Source organism: Rhinoraja longicauda, chromosome 14 (genome assembly GCF_053455715.1).
Source record: "Rhinoraja longicauda isolate Sanriku21f chromosome 14, sRhiLon1.1, whole genome shotgun sequence".
Lineage (NCBI taxonomy): Eukaryota > Metazoa > Chordata > Chondrichthyes > Rajiformes > Arhynchobatidae > Rhinoraja > Rhinoraja longicauda.
In genome coordinates this window covers 15,786,372-15,812,126 of record NC_135966.1, presented here as the reverse complement: position 1 = coordinate 15,812,126, position 25,755 = coordinate 15,786,372, and the positions used below count along the sequence as shown (strand labels likewise).

The window sequence follows — 25,755 nt, the reverse complement described above, 5'->3', positions numbered from 1 at the left end:
CTGCATTGAGTATTGCAACCCCCAGGAATGCTGAAGGCATTTCCAGGAGCCAAGATTCACGGCTTGTGAACCTGTAGAGAAATCCCAAAGGATTGCTTCAATTCTCTTCAAGAAGCCAATCTCCATCTAGGCAAATGGGCTTTTGAGACTTTGCTTCTCTCCTGGCTTGCCTTCCCATGGTTCAGTGGAAGAGGCAGTAGTGCAGTACATGTTGTCTTTGTTTAGGTCGTCAGCCATCTGCTTCCTCCCCAGATCCCACACCAATACGAGCCATGAAGTCAGAAAGTCAACAGGGCCAGGCTGTTCTGGCAGCGGCCGAAATCTTGCAGTCTGTGACCGGGGCTCTCGAGGCCTGAACTGACAGTCCCACGATCTCCACATGAATAACAGAGGCCTTCCACCGACTCACCCAAAACTGGTGGACAGGCAGCTCGTGGGAGAAGAGGTGTCAGTAAAACGTACGTGACTTGCAATAAATGTCCATTTGATGAAAAAATAATTTAATGGATTTTAGTTCCAAACAAAATATTCAATAACTGGATCATTCTGATGAATAGATTCTTCCAACAGTAGTTTCTTAAGCTGCAATGTCAGAAAATCAAGCAACTAAATCTGGCTGAGGGGTGGCAAAGACTAACATTAAGTCGACAAGGTTAAAACAATGTTTTTCTCTGACTTTTTAATAAGATCACTAAATTCTGCTTTATCCTTAAAATAGAAAATCTTGGCAATTTCTCTCGCCTTCAATCAATTCCTCCCCATCTCATATTGGCTCCTCATGTTGTTCTCCCTCCTCTTTGCAATATCAGTGTATATGAAAATAAAACAGACTTTGAATGAGACACATTGAAAGGTGATTCAGGCACCTGAAACAGTTGCTTTGGAAACCAGACAGCATGTTGTTCTCGGCTGTTTTTTGTGTACTCTTGGGTCCATATTCTATTGAACAGGAACGAGAAAATGATGGAGAAGCAACATCGACCAGGTGTGGAGAGAAAGATATCTTAGGACAGTATGGGATTGATGCAAGGTGGGTGATGGATGAGAGTCCTAGAGTGAGGATGATATGACAGATAACAGTGACAAAGAAGCAGAATTGCACAATCTATATGTTTAGGAAGGAACTGCAGGAGCTGCTTTACACCGAAGATGGACACAAAATGCTAGAGTAACTCAGCAGGTCAGGTAGCATCTCTGGAGAAAAGGAATAGGTGATGTTTTGGGTCTATCTGCATTATCCAAATGCAGGTTGCAACACCAGCTGAACATTGAGGAGGTGAAAGACTGATAAACTGGCTCATTTGATTTAAATATCCATTTTATTTGCGAGAAGACAGAGCGCAGCACCAGCTTTGAAGTCCCCACTCTTGTCCATGGTGATTATTGGCATCCTTTGAGAAGCTGTTGTTCCTCTACTTTATGATGGCAAGGAAAGCATTAGGAACTTGCTTCTTGCAGCTGTACACACAGATGGCCTCTGTAGTGAGAGGAGGTGGTGACTTTAACCAGACAATAAGAAAGAGTGCCCAACAGATTCTGTCGACAGTTCCAACAGCCACTCCTCCTTACAGATATTCAATCAACTGGCTTGGCTTACAAGGAATTGTGAGCCTTGTGAGGTCTAAAGTCCAATCTCCTCACCAGCTACTTTCTAACAGGACCTTTGTTCATTGCTTTGGGCCTTTATCCTGCTCAACTTCCTCTAACTAGTCTTCCATCCAATATATTTATGTCAAAGTAACATACAAGAATTGAGATTCGGATTAGTTGATTGTCATATATACCAGAGTCCGAGGATATTCCTTGCTTGCACGAAGCCCACAAAGTCAACAGGTTACATAGAGTAATGATAAATACAAAAACTACAAAGACGTGTGCAAAACACCAGAATGGTGCAAGATTGTAGAACAAAGGAATATTAAAGTACAATAGAGGAATAAGCAAATGAGCAGGAGTGAAGAGTAGATGGCGGCACTTCTGGGAATGGGATGTGAATGAGGTGATTGGTTCAGGAGTCGGATAGCAGTGAGGAAGAAGCCCACAGTTTGAGCTTTCAAGCTCCTGTATGTTCTCCTCTGAAGGTAGAAGAGAGAAAAGTGAATGGCCAGGGTGACAAGCATCCTTGATAATACTTGCAGCCTTCCTGATCGACCGATGGAAGGAAGTGATGAGTCTATGATGGATTGGGCTGAGTTCACCACTCCACAGATTCGGGCAGTTAAGAGTAGAGCAGTTGCTAGATGTGATGCATCCTGTCAAAATGCTGTCTGTAGCACATCCATAGGTGTCCAGATTCTCATGGAAAATTGTGTAGGAAATTAACTGCAGATGCTGGTACAAATCGAAGGTATCACAAAATGCTGGAGTAACTCAGCGGGTCAGGCAGCATCTCTGGAGAGAAGGAATGGGTGACGTTTCGGGTCGAGACCCTCTTCAGACCTGATGGAAAATTGAATCATCTCAGACACCTAACTAAATAGGCTGATGTGCTTTGTTAATTACTAGCTTTAGTGCTCATGGAGAATGGATGAAGTGTGAAATATTAAAGAGGGGCATCAGATCTTCTTCGCTATGCAGATCCTGATAACCCAACTACCATTCTAGAAGTACATAGAATATAGAACAGTGCAGCACAGGAACAGGCCATTCAGCCCGCAATGTTTGCGCTAAACATGTTGCCAAGTTATACGTACCCTTTTAAATTGATGTTGCAGTTAGACCAGTTAGCTAGTGAAGCCAACACTGTCAAGTTTAAATCTTTGATTGTAATAGGGAGATCATTTAACCTGCCCAATTAAAATCATATCAAGTTCAAAACAAAGTGAGTAAGTGTGAATTTATTTATAAGGTACCAATCTGTTTCCTGCCTAAGGACTGTGATCTGCAAGCTCCAGCCTTTAAATAGCATTCAGCAGATTGCTGAGCTCTCGAGAATTTAGTGATTCTCACCATTCCCCGCTCTTTTAACACTGTACATGGGTGAAAATTGGGGCCCGGGTGGATAAGTGGAAAGTTTCATCTTTGCAATGAATAAATAAATCTCTTAAATAAATCGCAAAAACGCATGGAACTGAACTCCAAAGTCAGAATGATACATATGCTTGAAAGTCAGGAAGAATTAAATAAAAATGTAAGTACATTTTCCTTGGCAAAAGAAAATTGATATATGCCAAATAAATTGAATCTATCTCAGGTATTGCAGCTTTAGCAAAAACAAATCACTTGGGCTTTTAATGATTATAATTCCATCACAAATCATACAGATAGTTTCATGAAATGGTTTATTTTCCATAAACCACTAGTCCCTGAGGTGTCTCCTGTAAGTATGGCATGATAGGCAGGCACCGACTTAAGCATTATATTGAGGTGAAGTTGTGGTTAACAGAATGGTCTGAAAGCCAAACAAAGAGCAATGCTGCAGCAGAACATTCCACTGGTCAATCAGAGAAATCTCACTTCATAGTTTGCATCATGATATTCCAATTACCATTTAAGTTTTGCAATTCATTGTATCATAAATACTGACTTTTATGCAGATGATGTCTTAACAAGACATTCTCCAGAAATGCAAGCATTAGTTCTACCACTCAAGTTTGAGCTAGGTAATCACTTCTTTTGCAAAATTAAATATCTTTGAATATTAGGAAATCTACTAGACCAAGTGAACCCGTTGGGCCTAAAACTCTCCTGCATTGGTGCAGCACCCTCTCCTCCCCCTCCCTTCACCCCCCCTTCCCCTCCCCCACTCCATCCCCCTCAACCCCTCTTATCCTCCTTCCTACCCCTCCCTCCCTCCACCCCCTCCCTCCCTCCCTCCCCCCTCCCTCCTTAGGAGATAGATTTAAACTTTAAAATGTGAATAACTTTAAAAATATAACACCGATTTCAATGAAACTTCTTCCATTAGCACCAAAGGGATGACAGTGAGTAAGGTGGGCCTAAAATTGTCGTGCTATTGTGTTCCATTTTGGCTGTAGTTTAGGAACAAACAAACAAACAAACGAGAGTTTTAGTTTATAGATGTGACTGGAAAGAAGTCATGAAACCAAATTCTTTAATTTGTTGTTTGCAACTAAGGAGCAGTTAGAAGCAACTTTGGAATTCTGCAACTAAGATGCCTTCGCTATCTTTCTCACTTTGGACTTCAGAGAAACAGCGGAGAAACAGGCCCACCGGCCCACCGACTCCGCAATAACCACGATCACCCCATCCATTAACACTATTCTTCACACTTGGGACAATTTACAATTTTACCGAAGCCAATTAACCTACCAAACCTGTATGTCTTTGAAGTGTGGGAGGAAACTGGATCACCCAAAGAAAACCCGCATAATCACAAAGAGAAGGTACAAACTCCATACAGGCTGCACCCATAGTCAGGATCGAACCCGGGGCTCTGTCGCTGTAAGGCAGCAGCTCTACCGCTATGCCACTGTGCCACCCTAAAACTTAGATATAACACATATGTAAGTAATGGCAGTGTTCTGTTGACCTGGAGTTGATGTAGGCACTGTCAACTTCAATTGTTTTCACACTGTATCAACTTCAACTATCCACACTTTTTATCATCTCACAGCTTATTTCCCAAATTTATTTTCGCTTTCCCATAGTAACCCTACACCTCACAAACTCCAACTCATCTAGCAGTGTAATTGCAGAGCAGATACCATAAATTTGCTTGACAATCTGACACGCAACAACATCCACTACATCCCATCTACCACCCCAAATATTCACTTATTCAATCATAAATTCAATGTGACTCCAACACATACCATCGAAAAAGTGCACTGCAGTTATTTACATAGGTTACTCCAGAGTCAGCACAACATTCATAACTTCTACTACCACGAAGGAGGAGGACTATAAACAAATGTGAACACCACTGTCAGCAGGTTCCTCATCAGTTCATAAACAATCCTAGCTTGGAATTTTATCATTGTCCCTTCCTGAAACTCTCTATTCCTTGGAGCGCAGGAGGATGAGGGGTGACCTTATAGAGGTGTACAAAATCATGAGAGGAATAGATCGGTTAGATGCACAGAGTCTCTTGCCCAGAGTAGGAGAATCGAGGACCAGAGGACATAGGATCAAGATGAAGGGGAAAAGATTTAGTTGGAATCCGAGGGGCAACCTTTTTCGTGCAGAGGTGGTGGGTGTATGGAACAAGCTGCCAGAGGAGGTAGTTGAGGCTTGGACTGTTTAAGAAGCAATTGGACAGGTACAAGGATAGGACGGGTTGGAGGGATATGGACCAGGCAGTGGCAGGTGGGACAAGTGTAGCTGGGACATGTTAGCCGGTGTGGGCAAGTTGGGCCGACTGGGCTGTTTTCACACTGTATTACTCAATGACTAAGCACTCCAATTGATAAACCATTAACAGTGTAGTCTAATAACAAGGATTACAACAGGTATGCAGTACATCCTGCCCATGCATTATCCTGTGACATTATTCATGGAAGAAAAGAATAATGTTACAGACAAGACAATGGTAGGTCAAGTTTAAACTGAAAATGTGAAATTAAAGTGATAATTAAAGAATGCAGAATGGGTTTCTTTTGAAGGAAAACCTTTACATTCTACCCTCAATGAAGTAGAGTTTGGAACACCAAGAAGAGAAAATCAGGTTTATTCCTCACAAGCCTCTTGCCCTATTGAATTAATTGATTTAATTGGAATGGGTGATATCTCCAGTGATGAGCAACATCCTACTTTTCAAAGTAAATAAGTTGCCTTGAAGCAAGATAACCAAGCTTTTATAATGAAAAAATATTTGGAAAAACAAACTCACAAAAGTCACCACCATTCAATAGGGAATATTTACGGAAGTTGTGAACTTTTGTTAAGTTTATTTTGTTATCTGCTATTGAATGTTTATGTTTGTTTCCGTGCAGTCTTGTGCTTTCAGCTGAGAATTTCAAGGACCACCTGTGGTCCTCAGTTGACATCACTGTACGATTGCGTGGAGGATCAGAATGAAAAATGATTTCCCCATTTTCTACTTTACTCAGGAGTATGTACAATTTCACGGTGCAGCAGATCAAGTTTCACAGTGGGAAAGAATGAGTAATTTGACCATTTCTGTTCAGAGATGTAATGTTACATTTATTTTGATACTTAAATAAGGTGTCATTATGGTTTTGAATCTCCACAGATTTCACAGGAAGGCTTTAGAAGTACACAGAAGGTTGTCTTGCCAATGTTATTCCCTTTTTGAGTTGCTGAATTTTCCTTTCAACAATACGTTTCATTTTGAGTGAAGTAAAAATCATACAAGTTGGCAAGGGAAATTATACATTTCTGCACTTCATAGATTAAGTATTATTTTAATTACATAGAAATTTAGTCAGGCTTGATAAAATTTCACGGGTGTGGTTGAGGGGCAGTGAGTTAGGAGGGGAGCAGGCTCCAACTTGTGCACATTACAAAAATGTACCTTCAGAGGAACGAGCAAGTTCCTACAGATTACCGTTGTCCCATACATCTCTTTTTAATCTAAATCCAGATATTAGATCAGACTTTAAGCAGATTTTGAATGCAACCTGATCAGAGCTAACACAATTTCGACCAAGGAATCTGTCCACATATAAATAGACCATAAAATCTCCTGAGGCACAAGACACTGCAGATGTTGGAATCTTGATCTAAAGACAATTTGGTGAACAAACACAGTGGATCAGGCAGCATCTGTGGAGGGAAAGGGATAAAAGGAAGTCCAGAGGAAGGGTCTCAATCCATAACTTCAACTCTTCATTTCCCTCCACAGATGTTGGCTGACCCACCAAGTTCCTCCAGCAGATTATTTTTTTGCTCAAGCTTTCCCTGACAGCTTTATGACCAATAAATGTAGTTGTACACATGCTGCGAATGATGCCCCATCTACGCTAGTCCCACCTGGCTGCATTTGACCCATTTCCCTCTAAACCTTTCCTATCCATCTCCCCGTCCTAATGTCTTTTAAATGCTGTTGTAGTGCCTGCCTCAACTACCTCCTTTGGCAAATTGTTCCATCATTTATCAATCAGCTTATCAATCATGAACTGTTACAATATTGTTGCTTAACGCTACAGATGGGGAAATACTTCCACTTTTTTCTAACAAAACAATTTATATAACGTTATGTGTTTTATACAATGAATTGAATATGTGGCAGAAAGTAGTAGATTCTTTTGAATGACCATTAAAAAAAACTATATTGAATTAAGAGCAAGTAGAACTTCTTTACACAGTGAACTAACATAAAAACCAAAATGCTGGCAGCACTCAACAGGTAAGGCAGCAGAGAATCATTCCTAATGATGACCAGGTATGTTAATTCTGTTTTTTTTCTTTATGACCTGCTGAATGTTTACAGTATTTCTTGTTCTTATTTCAAACTTTTGGGCACCTGTAATTTTCATTGTATATTGATTACACATTTACATTAATTGAATTGACCTTCCAAGTATCTAGTTGAAGAAAAATTTCTGTCAGTGTTCAAACTGAATAAGATTATTAAGGATTATTACGTTAGAGGCAGGAAACATGTTCCCAATGTTGGGGGAGTCCAGAACAAGGAGCCACAGTTTAAGAATAAGGGGTAGGCCATTTAGAACTGAGATGAGGAAAAACTTTTTCAGTCAGAGAGTTGTGAATCTGTGGAATTCTCTGCCTCAGAAGGCAGTGGAGGCCAATTCTCTGAATGCATTCAAGAGAGAGCTAGATAGAGCTCTTAAGGATAGCGGAGTCAGGGGGTATGGGGAGAAGGCAGGAATGGGGTACTGATTGAGAATGATCAGCCATGATCACATTGAATGGCGGTGCTGGCTCGAAGGGCCGAATGGCCTCCTCCTGCACCTATTGTCTATTGTCTATTGAACACATTGCTGGATGCAGATAAAAGGGTTGAAAGATTAAATAGCTGAGTAAATGTGATTACAGCCATTTCCCGAAAAATATATCTGAGACAAATGCAATTCAGTGATTGTTTTTAAAGAAAGTATATATTTGATAGACCTTTTAAATACTTATGCATTATAGCACAAGACAACTCAAAATTGGGACATTTAATGTCATTCTTTTGCTCAGGGTATTGGTGCCAGGTATGGTCCCTTCACGATCCCTGCATGACCCCTTCCCCTTAGGGATTATCATGAAACACAGATTAATTTAAGTTATTTCTCAAATTCTACTTTAGTTATTGTTTTTTGCAACCTATTAATTCAGACATTTTCCATTATCTAAATGTTTAGATGTCCACAAATTCATTGTCCTTTTTAAAAGTTAAGAAAATAAAACACATCTGGCATGTTGATATTTTGAAGAATTCACAGAACTATTATGCACTTTAAACCAGGGACTGGGCAATAAGCCAGTGGACGATAATATTATGCTCTGTAGGCCACAGAAATAAAACAACATTTGTTTCATTAGGATTGAACTAACTTAATATTGGAGTGTGCAGAGGCCAATTTGAATTTAAGAATGATCTGTCATGCGAGAATCATTAAAATACATTTGAGATTTCAATAGAACTCAGTTGGATATCTTTCTTTTGCTTGACTGTTTATAATAAACAACAATGCTGAATGTTTACATACTGAAGTGCGCAGGAAATTACTTACAGAGTTCCTGCATTGAAATCAACTTCACCTCTTCAATGGGTAAAGACTGCGTTGAATTCTCCATCACAGGATTCGATTGTAACTGTGACTTCACAGTTGAAGAGAAAGCAAAAGAGGAAATGGTGAAATTGGAAAGGTTGAAGCTGGAGGAGCTTTTGATTGAATTTGAAGCGAGCATAGTTTGCACACTGAAGGATGTTGTAGCTTCTCCCTTGGGCTCAAGAGCCGATTTTTTTGGAGGCCACTGTATTTGAAAGTGCAGGCAATGATTTGGTTAACTGGGTGTCAGTGGGGTTCTGCACGACAATTTTTAGATCAAATAAGCTTGACGGTTCTTTCTAATATTTTCTACTCACAATAAACCATTTTGTGCCAGCAATGAACACCATCAAAAAAATCAAACGGGCCAGGATCAGAATGTTACAGACCTTTTCAGAACTTGGATACTTTTGACTCCTGTCTATACAGACACAACAGAAATGCTTGACAGCTGGTTCAGCTAGGGCTGGCTCATCTCCACCAGGTTGGTGTTGGATTTCTTCATCCTCACCTGAGGCATTAATAGGAACGGAAACAGAGGAACAGTGTATAGGCTGTGCCATGGTACAAGAAGAACCGTCTTGAGCCATCAGCAACGTGTTGAAATATAATATTATATATCCAGAAGGTCCGAATACATTAGCATCAAAAACACAGGGAGAAGCTGCACAATTCACGTCAATCTATGTACTTTCTGCTTCATCGAGAGATGGCAAAATGACATCATTGAAACCAAGGCCGTTCTTCTTTCTTCTAACATAATAGACCAAGGATAAGCCGAAAACAATAAATAATACTTCGTAACGGCACTGCTTCTTACCATGAGATATAATACTGTAGTTCTTTTTGCTAAGAACACTGTTCCTTTTTACAGATATGCACAACTGACAAGAAATTCTCGACATCTTGCAGATGAACAAGGTCTCTGAACACTTTAGCTGTCAGTTCCATTAAAACCTAACCAGCAGCACGGGCAAGTGTGTTCTCCCGTCCAAAACTACATGGGATCAAAATATCCCACTCAGTGGTGCACGCCTTCATCATTATCAAAAAAGGGTGCAAAGAAAGGACAGCTAATATATAATTTCGTCCAGAAAGGATGAGTAATTGATTATGCTAATACAGAAAGACACAAATGGAGCGCCTCTGGTAGACGAACATGAACGGCACATGATTATACTGTGGGGAATAGCAATCATGGCTTGTCTTTCCTGTGGGAATAGCAAGCACGGCTCATGCACATACTGATCAAATTTCAGACAACCACTACGAACAAAGAACAATAAAAATCAAGGAATAAAAAGTGACGCTGCTCCTGAGTTATGGAAAAATCCACGACTCATCACTAATGCAGTGGGGATTTTATTTGCTTTGGTGCAGAGATGTGATGCAGCTGTGAGTTTCCATGTGTGGTTTTTCTGTTTGAACTGCTGCACTGTCTATCCATCATCCTCCAATATCACCGAACATCAATTTGATGTGTGGAAAATGGTGCAGTTCACCTAATTTGGATGGGATTTTATATCTCTTATTTGACCATCGCTGGTTTGTTTGCAGAAATATATTTTCCAGAAAACCATTGCTGCAAAGATCTTGGGTACAAAGGACAACTGCAACACACAAGTTCTCGGCAAAGTAGACAGAACTCTGTTAAAATTAATTCATTGAACTGTTAGTTCACTAGGTTAACAATCGTACAATGTAAGTTCATTAGGAGCAGAATTAGACTATTTTGCCCTTCAAGTCTACTCCACCATTCCATTGCGGCTGATCTATTAGATTTCAATTGAAATATGTCCAAGTCCTATTTCTCCTTGGATTTACATTTGTATCTTTGGTAAATTATGGGGATGCAATTCATGTATTATTAAATGAGTCACATTTAAACTGCCTATCCATGTTTTAGTTCCATTCTCAGTTGGGTGGGGAATATTACAAGCATCCATTCAATACCAAGCATCGTAAGTTTTTGCCACACAGAAGGAATTCTCTGTCAATGACTGACAAAAGTACAGAATTGGCTGTCAAGGTGGTAAAGGCAGAAAATGTTATCTATGTGTAACATTACCATGAATCTTTTATATTAGCAGTCTGCCCGTGTGTCACATCAAAACATATATTTTTTAAATCTAGACCTGTACAAAAATAAATAGCAATTAAGAACTATTGCACCTAAATGATGGGATGAAAAGTGTGCAAGGTATTTAAAGAACAGTACATATTTATTCAGTCTACCAAGATCCTCACAACAAACTACATTCAGCCTGTTCCACTGGAAACCACACAATCCATTAATTCTGTTAAAAATATAGCAAGGATAGGAAAAATTATACATAAAGCGACCCAGTGGCGCAACAGTAGAGTTGCCGGCTTACTTTGATCCTGACTACAGGTGCAGTTTGTATTGAGTTTGTACGTTCTCCCAGTGACCGTGTGGGTTTTCTCTGGGTGCTCCGGTTTCCCCCCACATTCCAAAGATGTGCAGATTTGTAGGTTAATTGGCTTCTGTAAATTGCCCCTAATGTGTAGGATAGAACTAGTGTTCAGGTGATCACTGGTCTGCGTGGACTCGGTGGGCCGAAGGGCCTGTTTTCATGCTGTAACTCTAAACTAAACTAAACTAACCTAAGCACAGACTGGTCAAATATGTCCATTATTAAGAATAACTCCAAACCTTATTTCACCCACCCATTAATATTCACAAACCAGATTCATATTAGTGATAATATTTTGGTGACATTAGTGAAAAGAAAAATCCATGACCCCCCCAAAAAATTGTTATCCAACACAACTTTCCATGTCTGACCAGCTACTTTGCAAAGATAACTTACAGTCCCAGAAGCTTATGACCCCTTGTTCAGACAGATGTCTATCCAAGAACAACAATTCTCTTTTTTGAATCAATAAAAATATTTAAATTAATTTTCGTCAAAAGTGTTAGAATTAAAATTGCATTTTTCATCACATTTCTACTTCAGTGTCCTTTAGGAGTGCAATTAGTCTTAAGTGCAGTTCAAGAACTTCAAGAGGTTATTGCAGTCCATTTTGCATATTGTCCCATTTTATTTTTCATTATCTTTACTGGGCAAGGTAATTGGGTATGCTTTAAGAGCCAACCAGTTTACTATTAGCTTTTTCTGTGCTGTTAGTGAATGCTAACCTCAATTCATGTCTTTGAAAACAAATGAGCAGCTTTTACATCTTGGAGAGTAATCATCAAGAGTGATCCACATATTTCACAACCACTGTCTTATAAACTTCAGTCATTTGGTCACAGATTCTCTGTCTAAAGGTTACTAATGCAATTTCTCGCTTAGGGTATCCTATTAATCATTGCGAACATGTTGGAGCAGTACAAAGGAGTTCATTCCACAGTAAGCCAACTAAGTTATCTCCTTTTACAAATTACATGCTCCAGAATTTCTGACACTTGCGGATTTAAAGAAAAATCAAATATTCAGCCTTGTGCTTTCAGTGAAAGCACTCTAGATATTTAGTCACTATCCTGTTAGAATGAGAATTTGTTTCTTTTAAATTTGCTAAGGTTTTTCTACTTGCAAGCTTGTAGCTAGCACTGGTGTGAAGAAACTGCTGGCTTTATTGTATGATGATGCACAAAGCATTTGGAGCCTATTCAAAAATCTCAATTTCAATGTCCCATATTAAACCTAACCTATCTAAATACAGATTTTACCTCATCGTTGCACCTAACAATCCTGCAAAAAGTTCAATGATACATCTTTATTCCCAGTTTTAGAAATCCATAAATAAATTTTAAGGAGATAAACTAAAGTTGTAAAAATGTATAGAGTTATGTTTTATAGCATCTACTGGCAGCCAGTCCACCAAACTATGAGTGATTTTTTTTTAATGTAACTGTTTTATACCATTAATAGAGATTGGTTTCAAGTTTTCAAGTGTAACTATTACATTTACAGGTATTACAGGTACATGGATACGGCAGGTTTGGAGGGATATTTCGGGCAGGTGGGACTCGTGTAGCTGGGACATGTTGGCTGGTGTGGGCAAGTTGGACAGAAGGGCCTGTTTCCACACTGTATCGCGCTATGACTATGACTCAATTTATATGCTGTAATTTGAAAAATGTAGCATTGAGATAGAACTGTCTCAGAAATCAATGCATTTATTATATTCACGTAACATAGTATAATTACATAGAGATGTTAATTAAACTGCCTAATGTACCACGTAGGAAGACTTAGATCTTTTTTTTTAATCAAAAATATTTATTCAAATATTAAAATAATATTTACACTACAATAAAACAAAACAGAACCCACCACCATAATAAATAACAAACAATAAACTATTATACAACTATCTTATAATCCCTGTCAAGGATCCGGTGCTCAGTGGTCCCGGAAATCCCCCAGGACGCCCGTGGACAGCACGTAGTTCCTCTCTAACACTACCAGGACGTGGACGTAACCCCAGAAATGGGGCAGGCAGCTGGCTCGGGCAAAGCCCAAGGCAGATCTTGGTAAGTTTGATCAAGTAAAAAGTGTGAATGTTTTAGTTCATGCCTGAACTCAGAACAGTACTAGACTTACTTTCAGAGAAAAATGGAGGCTATTAGGTCACATTACCTCAGCAGGAGCACACCTGCACTGGGTAATCATGCTATTATACATGTTTAAAATTACATCTGTCCCTGAAGGAATTGCCCTTAGATTGTCAGTATTTCGCAAAAAGTGACTTAACCATGAATTACTAGAGTACAGTTTTGCCATCACATAATGCAAACCTTACAACACAGCATATGAAAAGAAGATTGTATATGACAAAGAGAGAGCAATAATAAAGAGAAAAATGAACCACCAATAACTGTAATTGGAAGAAATATAGCTGTACCTAAATACTCAGATTTTGCTTTTATGTTCTGGCCAGAGATAGACAATGCATTCCATTTTTCCCAGTTTTTCAGATCAAATTTAAAGGTCAATACAATCCAATTTTTGGCATTGTGAATTCCATGTAATTTCAAAACTGACGTTCCTGCCCATTGAAAGATTGTCATAGAGTCATATAGAACAGAAACAGGCCCTTCGACACAATTTGTTCATGCCAAAAAGTTTTAACAATGTTAAAGTATACCACTTCAACTGTGTCCTCTGGCTGCTTGTTCCATGTACTCACCACCCTCTGTGAGAAAGATTGCTCCCTGGCCTTTTTTAAATCATTCTCTTCTCATCTTTAACTATGTCCTCTGGTTCTGGATTTCTCTATCCTTGGAAAAAGACCATGTCCATTCACCTTATCTCAGCCTCTCATAATTTTGTGTACCTCTATAAAGGTCACACTTCAATCTTTCAGGCTTCAAGGGGAAAAAAAAATCCAACCTACCCAGCCTCTCTTAATATCTCAGTCCCTCGAATCCTGGTAATAGTCCTGTAAATCTTTTCTGCACCCTTTCCAGCTAAATTACACATTTTCTACAGCAAGGCAACCAGAATTGCAGACAATATTCTGAAAATGGTCTTACCAACATCTTGTGTAGCTGAAACATGACATCCCAACTCCTGTACTTGGTACCCTTATGAATGAAATGTGACAAATGCCTTCTTCATTACCCTATCAACCTGTGTCGCCACTTTATTGTATTCCTTTGAATACCAGCACTACTGACGGTGAATCAGTTCGACACTTAACACAGAATGTGGTGGATATAGTTACATAGTTACATAGAAAATAGGTGCATGAGGAGGCCATTCGGCCCTTCGAGCCAGCACCGCCATTCATTGTGATCATGGCTGATCATCTACAATCAGTAACCTGTGCCTGCTTTCTCCTCATATCCCTTGATTCCACTAGCCCCTAGAGCTCTATCTAACTCTCTTTTAAATTCATCCAGTGAATTGGCCTCCACTGCCTTCTGTGGCAGAGTATTCCACAAATTCACAACTCTCTGGGTGAAAAAGTTTCTTACCTCAGTTTTAAATGGCCTCCCCATTATTCTTAGACTGTCCCCTGGTTCTGGACTCCCCCAACATTGGGAACATTTTTCCTGTATCTAGCTTGTACAGTCCTTTTATGATTTTATACGTCTCCATAAGATCCCCTCTCATCCTTCTAAATTCCAGTGAATACAAGCCTCGTCTTTTCAATCTTTCCTCATATGACAGTCCCTCCATCCCAGGGATTAACCTCGTGAACCTACGCTGCACTGTCTCAATAGCAAGGACGTCCTTCCTCAAATTAGGAGACCAAAACTGCACACAATACTCCAGATGTGGTATCACCAAGGCCCTATACAACTGCAGAAGGACTTCTTTGCTCCTGTACTCAAATCCTCTCATTATGAAGGCCAACATGCCATTAGCTTTCTTCACTGCCCACTGTACCTGCACGCTTACTTTCAGGGACTGGTGTACAAGGACACCAAGATCGCGTTGCACTTCCCCTTTACCTAATCTGACACCATTGAGATAATATTCTGCCTCCTTATTTTTGCCACCAAAGTGGATAACCTCACATTTATCTACATTATACTGCATCTACCATGCATCTGCCCAAATCTGGAACAAGCTGCCATAAAAAGTAGTTGAGGCAGGTACAATTACACGATTTAAAATATACTTGGACAGGTACATGGATAGGAATAGTTTAGAGGAATATGGGCTAAATGTGGTAAAATCTGACTAATTTAGATGGGAATCTTCGACGGCATGGAAATGTTGGGCTGAAGGGCTTGTTTCTGTGCTGTGTGACTGTATGATTACTAAGCATTATTAAACAATATTATCAATTTAAAACTTCATAAATTCAAACATTTGCATCAGTTGTCCAGGATAATTTATTGTATAAGTGTGATAATGAAAAGTATCATTGAATCATTAATGCTGTCCCGTGCATCACAATGGAAAGGTCTATGAACTCATACTTTACGTTGAAGGGAGTTTGTCACTGACAACATAATTCTCACTTCCTACAGCTTCCTTTTGCCTCTGCTCCTCTTGGCTGAGGCAATGGTAAGTTGCAGAAAACTATGTTTGACCACACATTAATCAGCCAGTGGTTCTACTGGAAATAAAGATAATGAATACTGCTGGATGATTCCTTGAGGAAATTACCAAAGTAATTTGGCAGAATGCCTCATCACTCAGACCTTTCAAACAAGTACCAAGACCTGGCTTGGCTGGTGGTGAGAAGGGCCCAACCTGTGTGATCCTCATGCACAACTAGAGACTCATTGTTACTGCACTCTATCCTCAAGGAGTTGCATTGCAAGTGAGACCATCATCCATCTCCTTCCAGAGTGCATGTTTGTCAAGAAGGTCTGCAAAGGGAAGCAGTAATCTTGGTCAAGGTTCACCCATGTAACAATGATCTTTGCTCATATTCAGATAAACATTGACTTATTGAAAGATGAGATGACCAACTTGGTGAAAGGCCCAATTTAAACTGTTCAATACTTGCTGTTCTTCCAGTGCAATGACTTATCTGCAAATGAATGCCATAGCATGGGATGTTTCAAGTGCAAAGTGCTGAGAGGCACTGAAGCTTAGTGCTGCTACCAATAAACGTCCATGGGGAAAGGTCACATCTCATGCTGCTGTACTCTTGAGGGTGGTCCCTGTGTAATAACCTCTGAACTTTAAATTTAGACCTTAATGATACAGCGTGGAAGCAGGCCCTTCGGCCCACCAAGTCCGCGTCAACCAATGATCACCCCGTAGACTAGCACCATCCTACACACTAGGGGCAATTTACAATTTTACCAAAGCCAATTAACCTACAAACCTGCATGTCTTTGGAGTGTGGGAGAAAACCCACGCAGTCACAGGTGGAACGTGCAAACACCGTACACACAGCACCCATTGTCAGGATCGACCCTGGGTCTCTGGCACTGTAATGCAACAAGTCTACCGCTGCGACACTGTGCCATGCCAAACCATTGATGGAATGTTTGGGGGTGAAAAATGGATGCAATGTTGGTATAATGTAAACATTGTAAAGACATATAATGATGTGCTGAGCACAGTTAATGGTGACAGATGGATGTGCCACAAGGTGCAAATGGAATTTTTATGGTCAATGGATATTTTGGGGGAGAAAAAAAATCCATTGTTGTAAAAATTCGCACTGCGTGCACTGGTAATAGCCCATACTGCCCTCTAAAGGATGGTACCATGCTCTGGATTTTCAGATGTACCACTGGAGTGTTATAATACATGTGCAAACGTTTCATGCCATTTAAAAAAATCTGAAAGTTTGTTGACTTGAATTACATGGCAATATTACTGCTAGGTCTGAAAATGATAAATCAATCTTTGTAAATAATTCAAAAAGTAATTTTACAAAATGGCTATTTGCCATAGCACTTACTTCCTTTCCAACAAAATACTTTATGCCGTGACCTGCCAGAGGAGAAGCCAGGTAAAAGTCGAATGTGTACAATTTACTCGATTATTAAAACATGTATCTGGGCTCTGATATTTGATTAGAAGCCAAAGGGTTATTATGAAGAACAGATGTTTGCACTTTCAGTGCAGACAATAAAAATGATTGCGCTAATTTCAGTCCTTCCATTTTAATATTTCAAAAATAAGCAATTTGAAAATGGTATTACTATCTTTGAAATTTAATTCTGACAAATGGAGCTTTCGAGAATACATTTCTGTATGGTTTGGCCTAGTCGTCAATGAACCTATTATCTGTGTGTGAAGTAGAAGTAAAAGTTGGTGATGTTAAAATGATTTTGATGGGTTATCACCATGCTCTTCTATATAACCTCATAAAGTTTCGATCTTCTAAGATTACAAGCGGGTGAAAAGGACAATTCAGTAATTTGTTTCAACAGAAACATCAATAATTTGATGATTTCTATTTGAACTTGATTTACACCCATTTACCACGCAAATCATAACATGTATTTGATACTGCTGTAAACAAAAGGTCAAACATAAGGACTAAGCATTTTAACTTTGCATATCGTAATCTCTATTTCAGAGTTCTAAAGCTGTACTTTAAAAAAGGGAACACAGATTCATCTTTCATCACCTTTGTCCTTCCCTGGAGTTTTGTTTGTTGCCTTTGGCCAAGGCCTCATTCCCCTGATATTTTACGAAGATAACAGAATGTCTCTAAAAACGACTGAAATGGAATCACCTGCAATTTGATTTGAATAAATGACTCAACATTTCAAAATTTACCAACTAAAGAATGTTGCTCTGGTAAAAGCAAAGGTTAGATTTGATAGACCAGCCGTCGGGAGTCCTGAGAATGATTTATAAATGCAACCGAATTGTTACACCACAATCCACTACACAGAAAGAGAAAGGGAAAGAGAGAGAAAGCTACAGAGCAACAACATTTATACTTGTCTATTAACCTGACAGGTTTCTATAGCAACAGAGCCACAAGCCCATCAATTCAATCGTTAATGTCAGGGGAAGCCTCCTTCTCAGACACGAGTTGTGAGACAGTGGCAAATGTAACAACAACCTTGTATTCCCCAGTGAGTTGGAATGAAAATCCAGGTGATAGATGCATGTTCCCAGTGCAAGTCCACTCCTACTTCAGATAAATTTGTGCAAAAAAGCTGAAAGAATCCCACATTTCATCAATTCATTAGTGTTGAGGAATCAAGTGGATGCAGCGCTTCACAAACTGATCAATAGTTCACACAGACCTCTCCCTGCCAATGGCTCTTTTGCAAAACACACACAGACAGACAATAAAAAACTATATGTAGCCAAAGGAACCAAAACTAACTTCCAATGAAATGAAAAATTCATAGGAAAACCATTTTAAGCAATTCTACCTCAGCAGAGTATCCAAACACAAATTGAAACCAAGCCACGGGCGGCATATGGGTAGATGACGAAAACTTAAGTCAAATAAGTAGATTTTAAAGTAGGACAGGGGGTAGAGTTGCAGACATTCAGGGAAGGAATCACAGAGCTTGAAGTATTGACGGCTGAAGGCATGAATGGGAACATGGAGAGGAATGTAGTTCTACTCTGGAACAACATTCCCCTGAGGGATGTAAGTTCGCAGGAGGTTTGACAAGGGTGGGGAAGGAATTGATCAGTTTGAAAGCGGGAATGAGCATTTTAAATCTGAAGTGATGGTGTGCCATGTACTACAGAGCCCAGTGAGCCCAGGAGTTATGAGTGAGGGAGGCTAGGCTTGGCTGTGGACACCAGGGGTGTGTGTGTGGGGGCAGAGGAAGAAGAGAGAAAGCTGGAAGAGAGAAGAGGCAGGACAAGGCCTGGAAAGTATTAGATGGATGCAGGTGAGGTGGGGGGGGGGGGGGGGGGGGGGTTGATGGAAGATGGTTGGACGAAGACAAAAATGAAAAGAGAAAAGGTGGAAGATAAGAAATGCAAAATGTGAAGCCAAAGTAAGGAATGTAGGTGGAAGGAGAGGGAGAGGGAATCTCTGGAATTAATGGTGCAGATAATGAAACACCATTGCACTCGATTCTATAGCAACATTGGAGGGTGGCTGTGGAATCCTGCAGGAGCATGTTGCTGAACAATGGAGGAGAGATCGTTAATGGAGGAAGGTGTAGTAAAGTGTAGTAAAGCACAGAGTCACAGAGGATATTATGCACAGCAATGATTTTCATAATTGTGTCAGGAGTGGAAATTTTAGTGGAAAGACAAAGGTGAGCAGAGATTTGAGTGATGAAGATGTGTTGAAAGAGCTTGGACATTCATCTGGGGCCTGTTCCAGTAGAAACAGCCAAGCTCTATTTAGTCAAGGGAATCAAAGGCGGTGGTGTCGGAGTGTAAAGACTGCTGCAAGGCTAAAATATATATAAATGGCTTCAGAAGTAATGCAATACTTCAGTATTTAGACAATCCAACAGGATCCAGACCATCTTAACTCATCATCAACAAAAATTGTCAAATGATTTGTTGAAAGATGCACAGAAATCGATAGCCTATTCAAAATCATACACATGATCACAAAAGCTGTGACATTATTAAACAGCTGATGCTTCCCTCTTTGTTTCTCAGAATTCATCAAGCCTCTCATTTCTAGTTATTCAATGTTGTTTTGTTTAAAAAGCCATTGACACCATAAAACATCTGTATTGTGTGTGCAGACTTAACATGGAAATTATGACAATTAGCACAAATTTTGCTTATACACTAAAGACTTTAGTGAAAATATTTTCTGCTCCATTCATTGTAAATCTTGACAAAACTATAGGATGTGTAGACACTCACCAACTTGCACACTGACAGTAGTTTTTGAAATGTCCTTGCCTAATGAATTCTCAGCTTCACATGCATATTCCCCAGCATCTTCCACCTTCAGTTTGCTTATCTGAAGCCTTGAGTTTTTTCTGCAGAAAAGTAAAAGAATAATTTAGTATCTTGTAAGGTGCCAGAAACAAAATCAAAGCAGAAGAGACAAAGGGATAGAAATTCGTCCTCAGCTGCATGTGTGAAATGCACTAGTAACTGCACATTGTACTCTGTTGAAATTCTGCTCCATTAACACCCATTCAGCTTAGACATGAATTATTCTTACTTTGATTTTTTTAGTTTTGTTTAGAGATACAGTACGGAAACAGGCCGTTCGGCCCACCGAGTCCGCACCGGCCAGCCATACCCGCACACTAACACTATCCTACACACATTGGGGACAATTTTACTATTATATGCAGCCAATTAGTCTACACGGGAGGAAACTGGAGCACCCAGAGAAAACCCACTCAGGTTATGGGGCGAACGTACAAACTCCATAAAGACAGCATCCGTAGTCAGGATCGAACGCGAGTCTCTGCAGTAAGGCAGCAACTCTACCACTGCACTAGCGTGCTGCCCCTCTTAACATTCTCTTAACATTTTGTTTGAGATATTTCAGGTTCTATGGTATGCCTACTTGTATCTTTATTTTACTTTTGTAAAATTATAAAAAGTTGTTAAATAAAATTGCTTTTTACTTCCTGGTTTGTTGGTGGTGGGGATTCTACCAACTGGCCAGTTGCTCAGTCTGTTTGATTGAATCAGAAATTAGAAATGGCAACTGATTGCAAGTCATGCCATTAAAGTGGCAATCCACATCAAGGCTGTTTAAACTTCTGCAGGTAGATTTCTTTGTGGTCAGCAGCAAATGCCATTTTTTTGGTACCACTGAACTTCTTTTTAGTTGCTATGTTACTGTAGTTGAGAAACAAGGCACTGCAGATGCTGGTTTACCAAAAAAGACACAAAGTGCTGGAGTAACAGCAGGTTGATGCACTACTCCAGCATTTTGTAATGTTACTGGACTGACCACACCAGATCCTGACTTTTCCTTGAATTGCAAGAGGATTAAGGGTGATATTATAAAGGTATAAGATCATGAGGGGAATAGATAGGGCAGATGCACAGAATCTTTTACTTAGAGGAGGGGAATGAAAAGGGGAGGGAAAGTTTTAATAGGAACCTGACAGGCAACATTTTCACACAGAGAGTGGTGAGTATATGGAATGAGCAGGAAGTACTTGAGGCAAGTACGACAACAATATTTAAAAGGCATTTGGACACATACACGGAAAGGAAAGGTTTAGAGGGATATAGGCCAAATGTGGGCAAGTGGCACTAGTGTAGATGATGCATCTTGGTCAACATAGGTAAGTAGAACCAAAGGACAAAAAGTGGGCAGGTGGGACTATTGTAGATGGTGCATCTTGGTCAGCATAAGCAAGTTGGGCCAAAGGGCCTGTGTCTGTGCTGTATGACTCTACGACAGTCTTCAGCCAGCAGAACTTCCAAGAATAAATATTTTTCATTTATTTGGATGTCATTGAATTACTTACTTTACATTGATATCTTCCAATAAGATCACATTTTAGGCTTTACCATGGCAGAAATAAAATCAGAAATATTGCTTTACATTGTTGCCCAAGGAGTTGCCTTTAAGAAGAGATGATAAAGTGAGGCTGAAAATCCCACCCACATAATGTGCTCTTTGTACAATTGTTTCAAAACTTTGCTATTCCCTCCTTGTTGAAATGACTCTTTTGTTCAGCATCCCTGTCTTAGTGCTCAGTACCTCTTTGATGTCCCTCGGACTATCCTTGACCGGACTTTGCTGGCTGTACCTTGCACTAAACGTTATTCCCTTATCATGTATCTGTACACTGTAAATGGATTGATTGTAATCATACGTTGTCTTTCTGCTCACTGGTTAGCATGCAACAAAAAGCTTTTCACTGTCCCTCGGTACACGTGACAGCAAACTAAACTGAACTGAGGACTTGAAACGAGCACGAGTCAGAATCAGCAAAAACAAATTCACTCATGATTTACACAAGTTTCCATTTGGTGACCATGGTGAAAGGTGTCCCACTGCAACATCAGAGTTAGACGAAGGTTGCCTTCTCCCTATCGAGCAAATTAATGTGGACTGATGGAACTGATGAAGGTATTTAAAATCAGATGGCTCGTATTTTATAAAGTCAAACAGCATGGAAACTGCCTACAGAGGCTACACCAACCGTCAAGCACCATTTACACTAATCCCATTTTCATTACTTGCATTGTTTCAGCAAGGTGAGGAATTCAAGGCCATCACTGAATTTGTCTTAAACGTGATATGACCTTTCTCCAGCAGAAACAGGTATTGAAGGTTCTGGTTTGTGAGTGGGGCAGTTGTCTGACGAGAGGGGGTGAGGGCAAAGTTGAAGTGTAGGAGTGGATGGGGGGGAGGGGGGGGGGGTAGAGGGAAACGATGATGGGTCAAGTAACAGGTTTTAGGGAAGGGGTTAAGGGGAAGTGTTGAGATAATAAGAGTGAAATGAGTTAATTTACTCTGTTTTCAAGAGAGAGTTAGATTTAGCTCTTAGGGCTAAAGGAATCAAAGGATATGGGGAAAAAGCAGGAACGGGGTCCTGATTTTGGATGATCAGCCATGATCATATGGAATGGCGGTGCTGGCTTGAAGGGCCGAATGGCCTACTCCTGCACCTATTTTTCTATGTTTCCTCTATGTTTCTAATTTACTTGAACTACTTGGCACCGGACTAGAACCTCTTAAAGTTCCATGAATACAGACGCTGACTTCATAAATTCATAAGTCCGAGGAGCAGAATTATGCCATTCGGCCCATCGAATCTACTGCACCATTTAATCATGGCTGATCTATCTTTCCCTCGCAACCCCATTCTCCTGCCTTCTCCCTGTAACCTTTGACACCCTCACGAACCAAGAACCTGTCAGTCTCCACTTTAAAACTACCCAATGACGGCCTCTACAGCCATTTGTGGCAATGAATTCCATAGATTCACCACCCTGTGGTTAAAATAAAATCCTCCTCATTTCCTTTCTAAAGGTACTTCACTGTCTCTGAGAAAGCTTACTTCTCAGTAAGAGTATCCCTGTCCATTCCTATATGTTATAAGCCATTCAAATGCTACCGAAAACCAGGGAGGGAGTAGTCTGATCTTGCCTCCTTAGATGCCACTGCAAATGTCCTCATTCCTCCTTGCATTACCTATTAAATGTGCAGAAGACAGCTCAACAATTCAAATAATATCATTACAATTTTGGATTAAAATTTGGATTGCATAGCACACAAAATCATGGTATATAGTCCAATTTCTAGACGTGGTGGAGAAAGACAGTAAATCTATTAGCTTGTCAAATATTATCACCTCCAGCTTTAGCAGTAAACATTAATGGCAATCAGGAAAAAGCCAGCTGGTAGTTCACATGGGCGCCAGAGCAATAGATCAACCTACTTTGTTTATAACTTAAAAGCCTATATGTAGTCAATTGAAAGTGCATTTGCTAAACTGATTGCTTGTGCAATCCTCCTTCAACTGTTTATGTTGCATGAAGGGCTCTGGTTAACTACATGTAACTTCAGTAGAAACTCCTTCCATGTCACCTATTTATACTAAATGAAAATTAACAGCTGAATTTGACCTTGCTTTCAGAGGCAAAACAATGATCATAAACCAGCGATGTAAAGCTGTGCTGAATTGCATTTGTGCAGAAGCAGCCATCACATGCGAGGTCTCTTTGTCACTATTTGAATAGTATTTGCCATGCATCTTCTAAGCAGTTGCGCTCCTATCTAATCGCAAACACAACAATACACTCCCCCAAGTGATCCCAAATACTCCCCTAAATCCCTGCAGCAAATCAATTATCCCTCATCCTAATCCTCAAGGCGCTAATTACTCCCTGACTGAGTCTATTCCCATCTGTTGCTACCTGGATTATCCTCCCCGTAACTTCTTCCATGACATACACAATTAATGTGGTCAAAACTGGCAAGAACTAATCTGCAACCCACAAACACTATTCAACGCACAATGGAATTTGAGACCATGTGCCCCTGCAAATGATACTTGTTTGCCCACCACACTGCCTGTTTAACATCTTTCCAGGTGTGAAAGCCTTTCCAGGCTGTTACACTTTGACAGATGCCAGATTTCTCTAAGTGAGACTGTGGGAATCTTGCCCCAGGTTCATGGCCTTGAATGCAAAAAAGACATAAAAAATCTTCAAAGTCACCCGAGCTTCAGAAGAGGGACTGGCGATGCAGATTTAAATCCATGCGGACCATCGATCACCCATTTGTACTACTTCCATGTTGGACCACTTTCTCATCCACTCCCTACTCACTCGGGTCAATTTTACAGAGGCCAATTAACCTAAAAACCCGCAAATCGTTTAGACGTGGGACGAAACTGGAGCACCCGGAGGAAACCCACGCAGTCATGGAGAGAACACACAAACTCCACACAGACCGCACCTGAAGTCTGGATCAAACCCGTGTCTCTGGCGCTGAGGCAGCAGCTCCTCTAGCGCTGCCACTGTGCACCCTTGCTTTGATGCATTCTGTAGCAGATATCATTTCAGATGTACAATCTTGACTCAGAGAGAGATCACCTACTGGAATTTCCAAACTATAGTGAAGCTATTTTGAAATTGTTGCTATCACACATTACTGCAGAAAAAAAAATCCACTTTCAATCTCACAGCTCTGATGTTACAGTGCAAAGAAGCTATATTTCTAGCTGAGGTTTCTTACATCCATCAGAATGAAACAATTTAATCACATAACCGATATTATAAGGTCTGGATTCAATCACAATCTTAGTTATTCGAATGTATCATATTAGGATTCCATATTCTATAGTCCATTGGTAAGTTTCTCTTACATAATAGATTATTCTATCTACTTCATTTAATGCTGCTTTAACTAAGGCCTTAAAACAGCATTACATAAGAAGTATGAATTAATGGAAGAATTACCTGATATAAAGCAAAAAAATGTTTTTTGTTAACTTACTTCCCAGTTTTTATCCTTATTGCTTTGCTTTTTTTAATCTCCGTTCCATCTTTGAACCACTTATACGTGGGCTGGGAATTTCCCACTGCCTCACATTTCAGAGAAAGTTTTTGTCCTTCAAGAAGAGTTTGGTTCTTCAGTTTCTTCAACTGTGGAGGACCATCTGCGAAGACACAAATTAACCCTGGAGTCAGTGCACTGCAAGAGCCAATCTAAGAATTATTGTTCAATTGAAATAGAAACATAATAAAAGTGTCCAGAAATACTTTTGCATTTGGGGATGGGAGCTTCAATAGAATGTCTTAATTTTAGTAAAACTCCTCATTAACCCAGGAATTAACTCAAAACTTCCTGTAAGTCCTCCACCATAGTAATTGCAATATGTAAAATAAAACACTGAAAATACTTAGCAGGTCAGGCAGCATCTGTGGAAAGACAAACAAAATTATGTTTCAGGTGAAAGACCCTTTGTGACAATTGGAAAGGAGAGGAAATATGTTAGTTTTATTCCAGAGAGAGTGGGGACGGAGGATTAACCCAAAGGATTAATTGCAGAGGACATTTAATTGATGCGTATAGACAAATATAAACAAAACCTATGAAATGGGAGCAGTGAGAGAGTGAGAACACAACCAAAGGAATGTAAAAGTTGCAAAATACAGGATTGTAGGATGTGCTCAATGGGAAGGAAAAAAATCCAATATCACATACGACCTACAAGAACAAATGGCAAATTCTGATGGAAACAGAAATATCTTCCATCTAGGCACATCACAAGTAATCTGGACTCCAGATTCAATAACCTTTGCCCCAAAGTTCCACAAACAAACACATCACCCTCTTCCCT

The 25,755-nt window shown here is 39.9% G+C and overlaps 1 protein-coding gene across 4 annotated transcripts in view; it reads right to left on the bottom strand.

Annotated features, from left to right (window-relative positions):
- nrg2a (neuregulin 2a) overlaps window positions 1-25,755 on the bottom strand; it is a 468,706-nt gene that overhangs the window by 62,173 nt on the left and 380,778 nt on the right. For all 4 annotated transcript variants that reach the window (XM_078411502.1, XM_078411499.1, XM_078411501.1 and 1 more), the window contains exons 2-3: window positions 24,909-25,071; window positions 19,844-19,962 (exon numbers count right to left, since the gene is read on the bottom strand). In XM_078411502.1, the coding sequence (XP_078267628.1) occupies window positions 19,844-19,962; window positions 24,909-25,071 (282 nt within the window). The remainder of the gene's footprint in view (window positions 1-19,843; window positions 19,963-24,908; window positions 25,072-25,755) is intronic.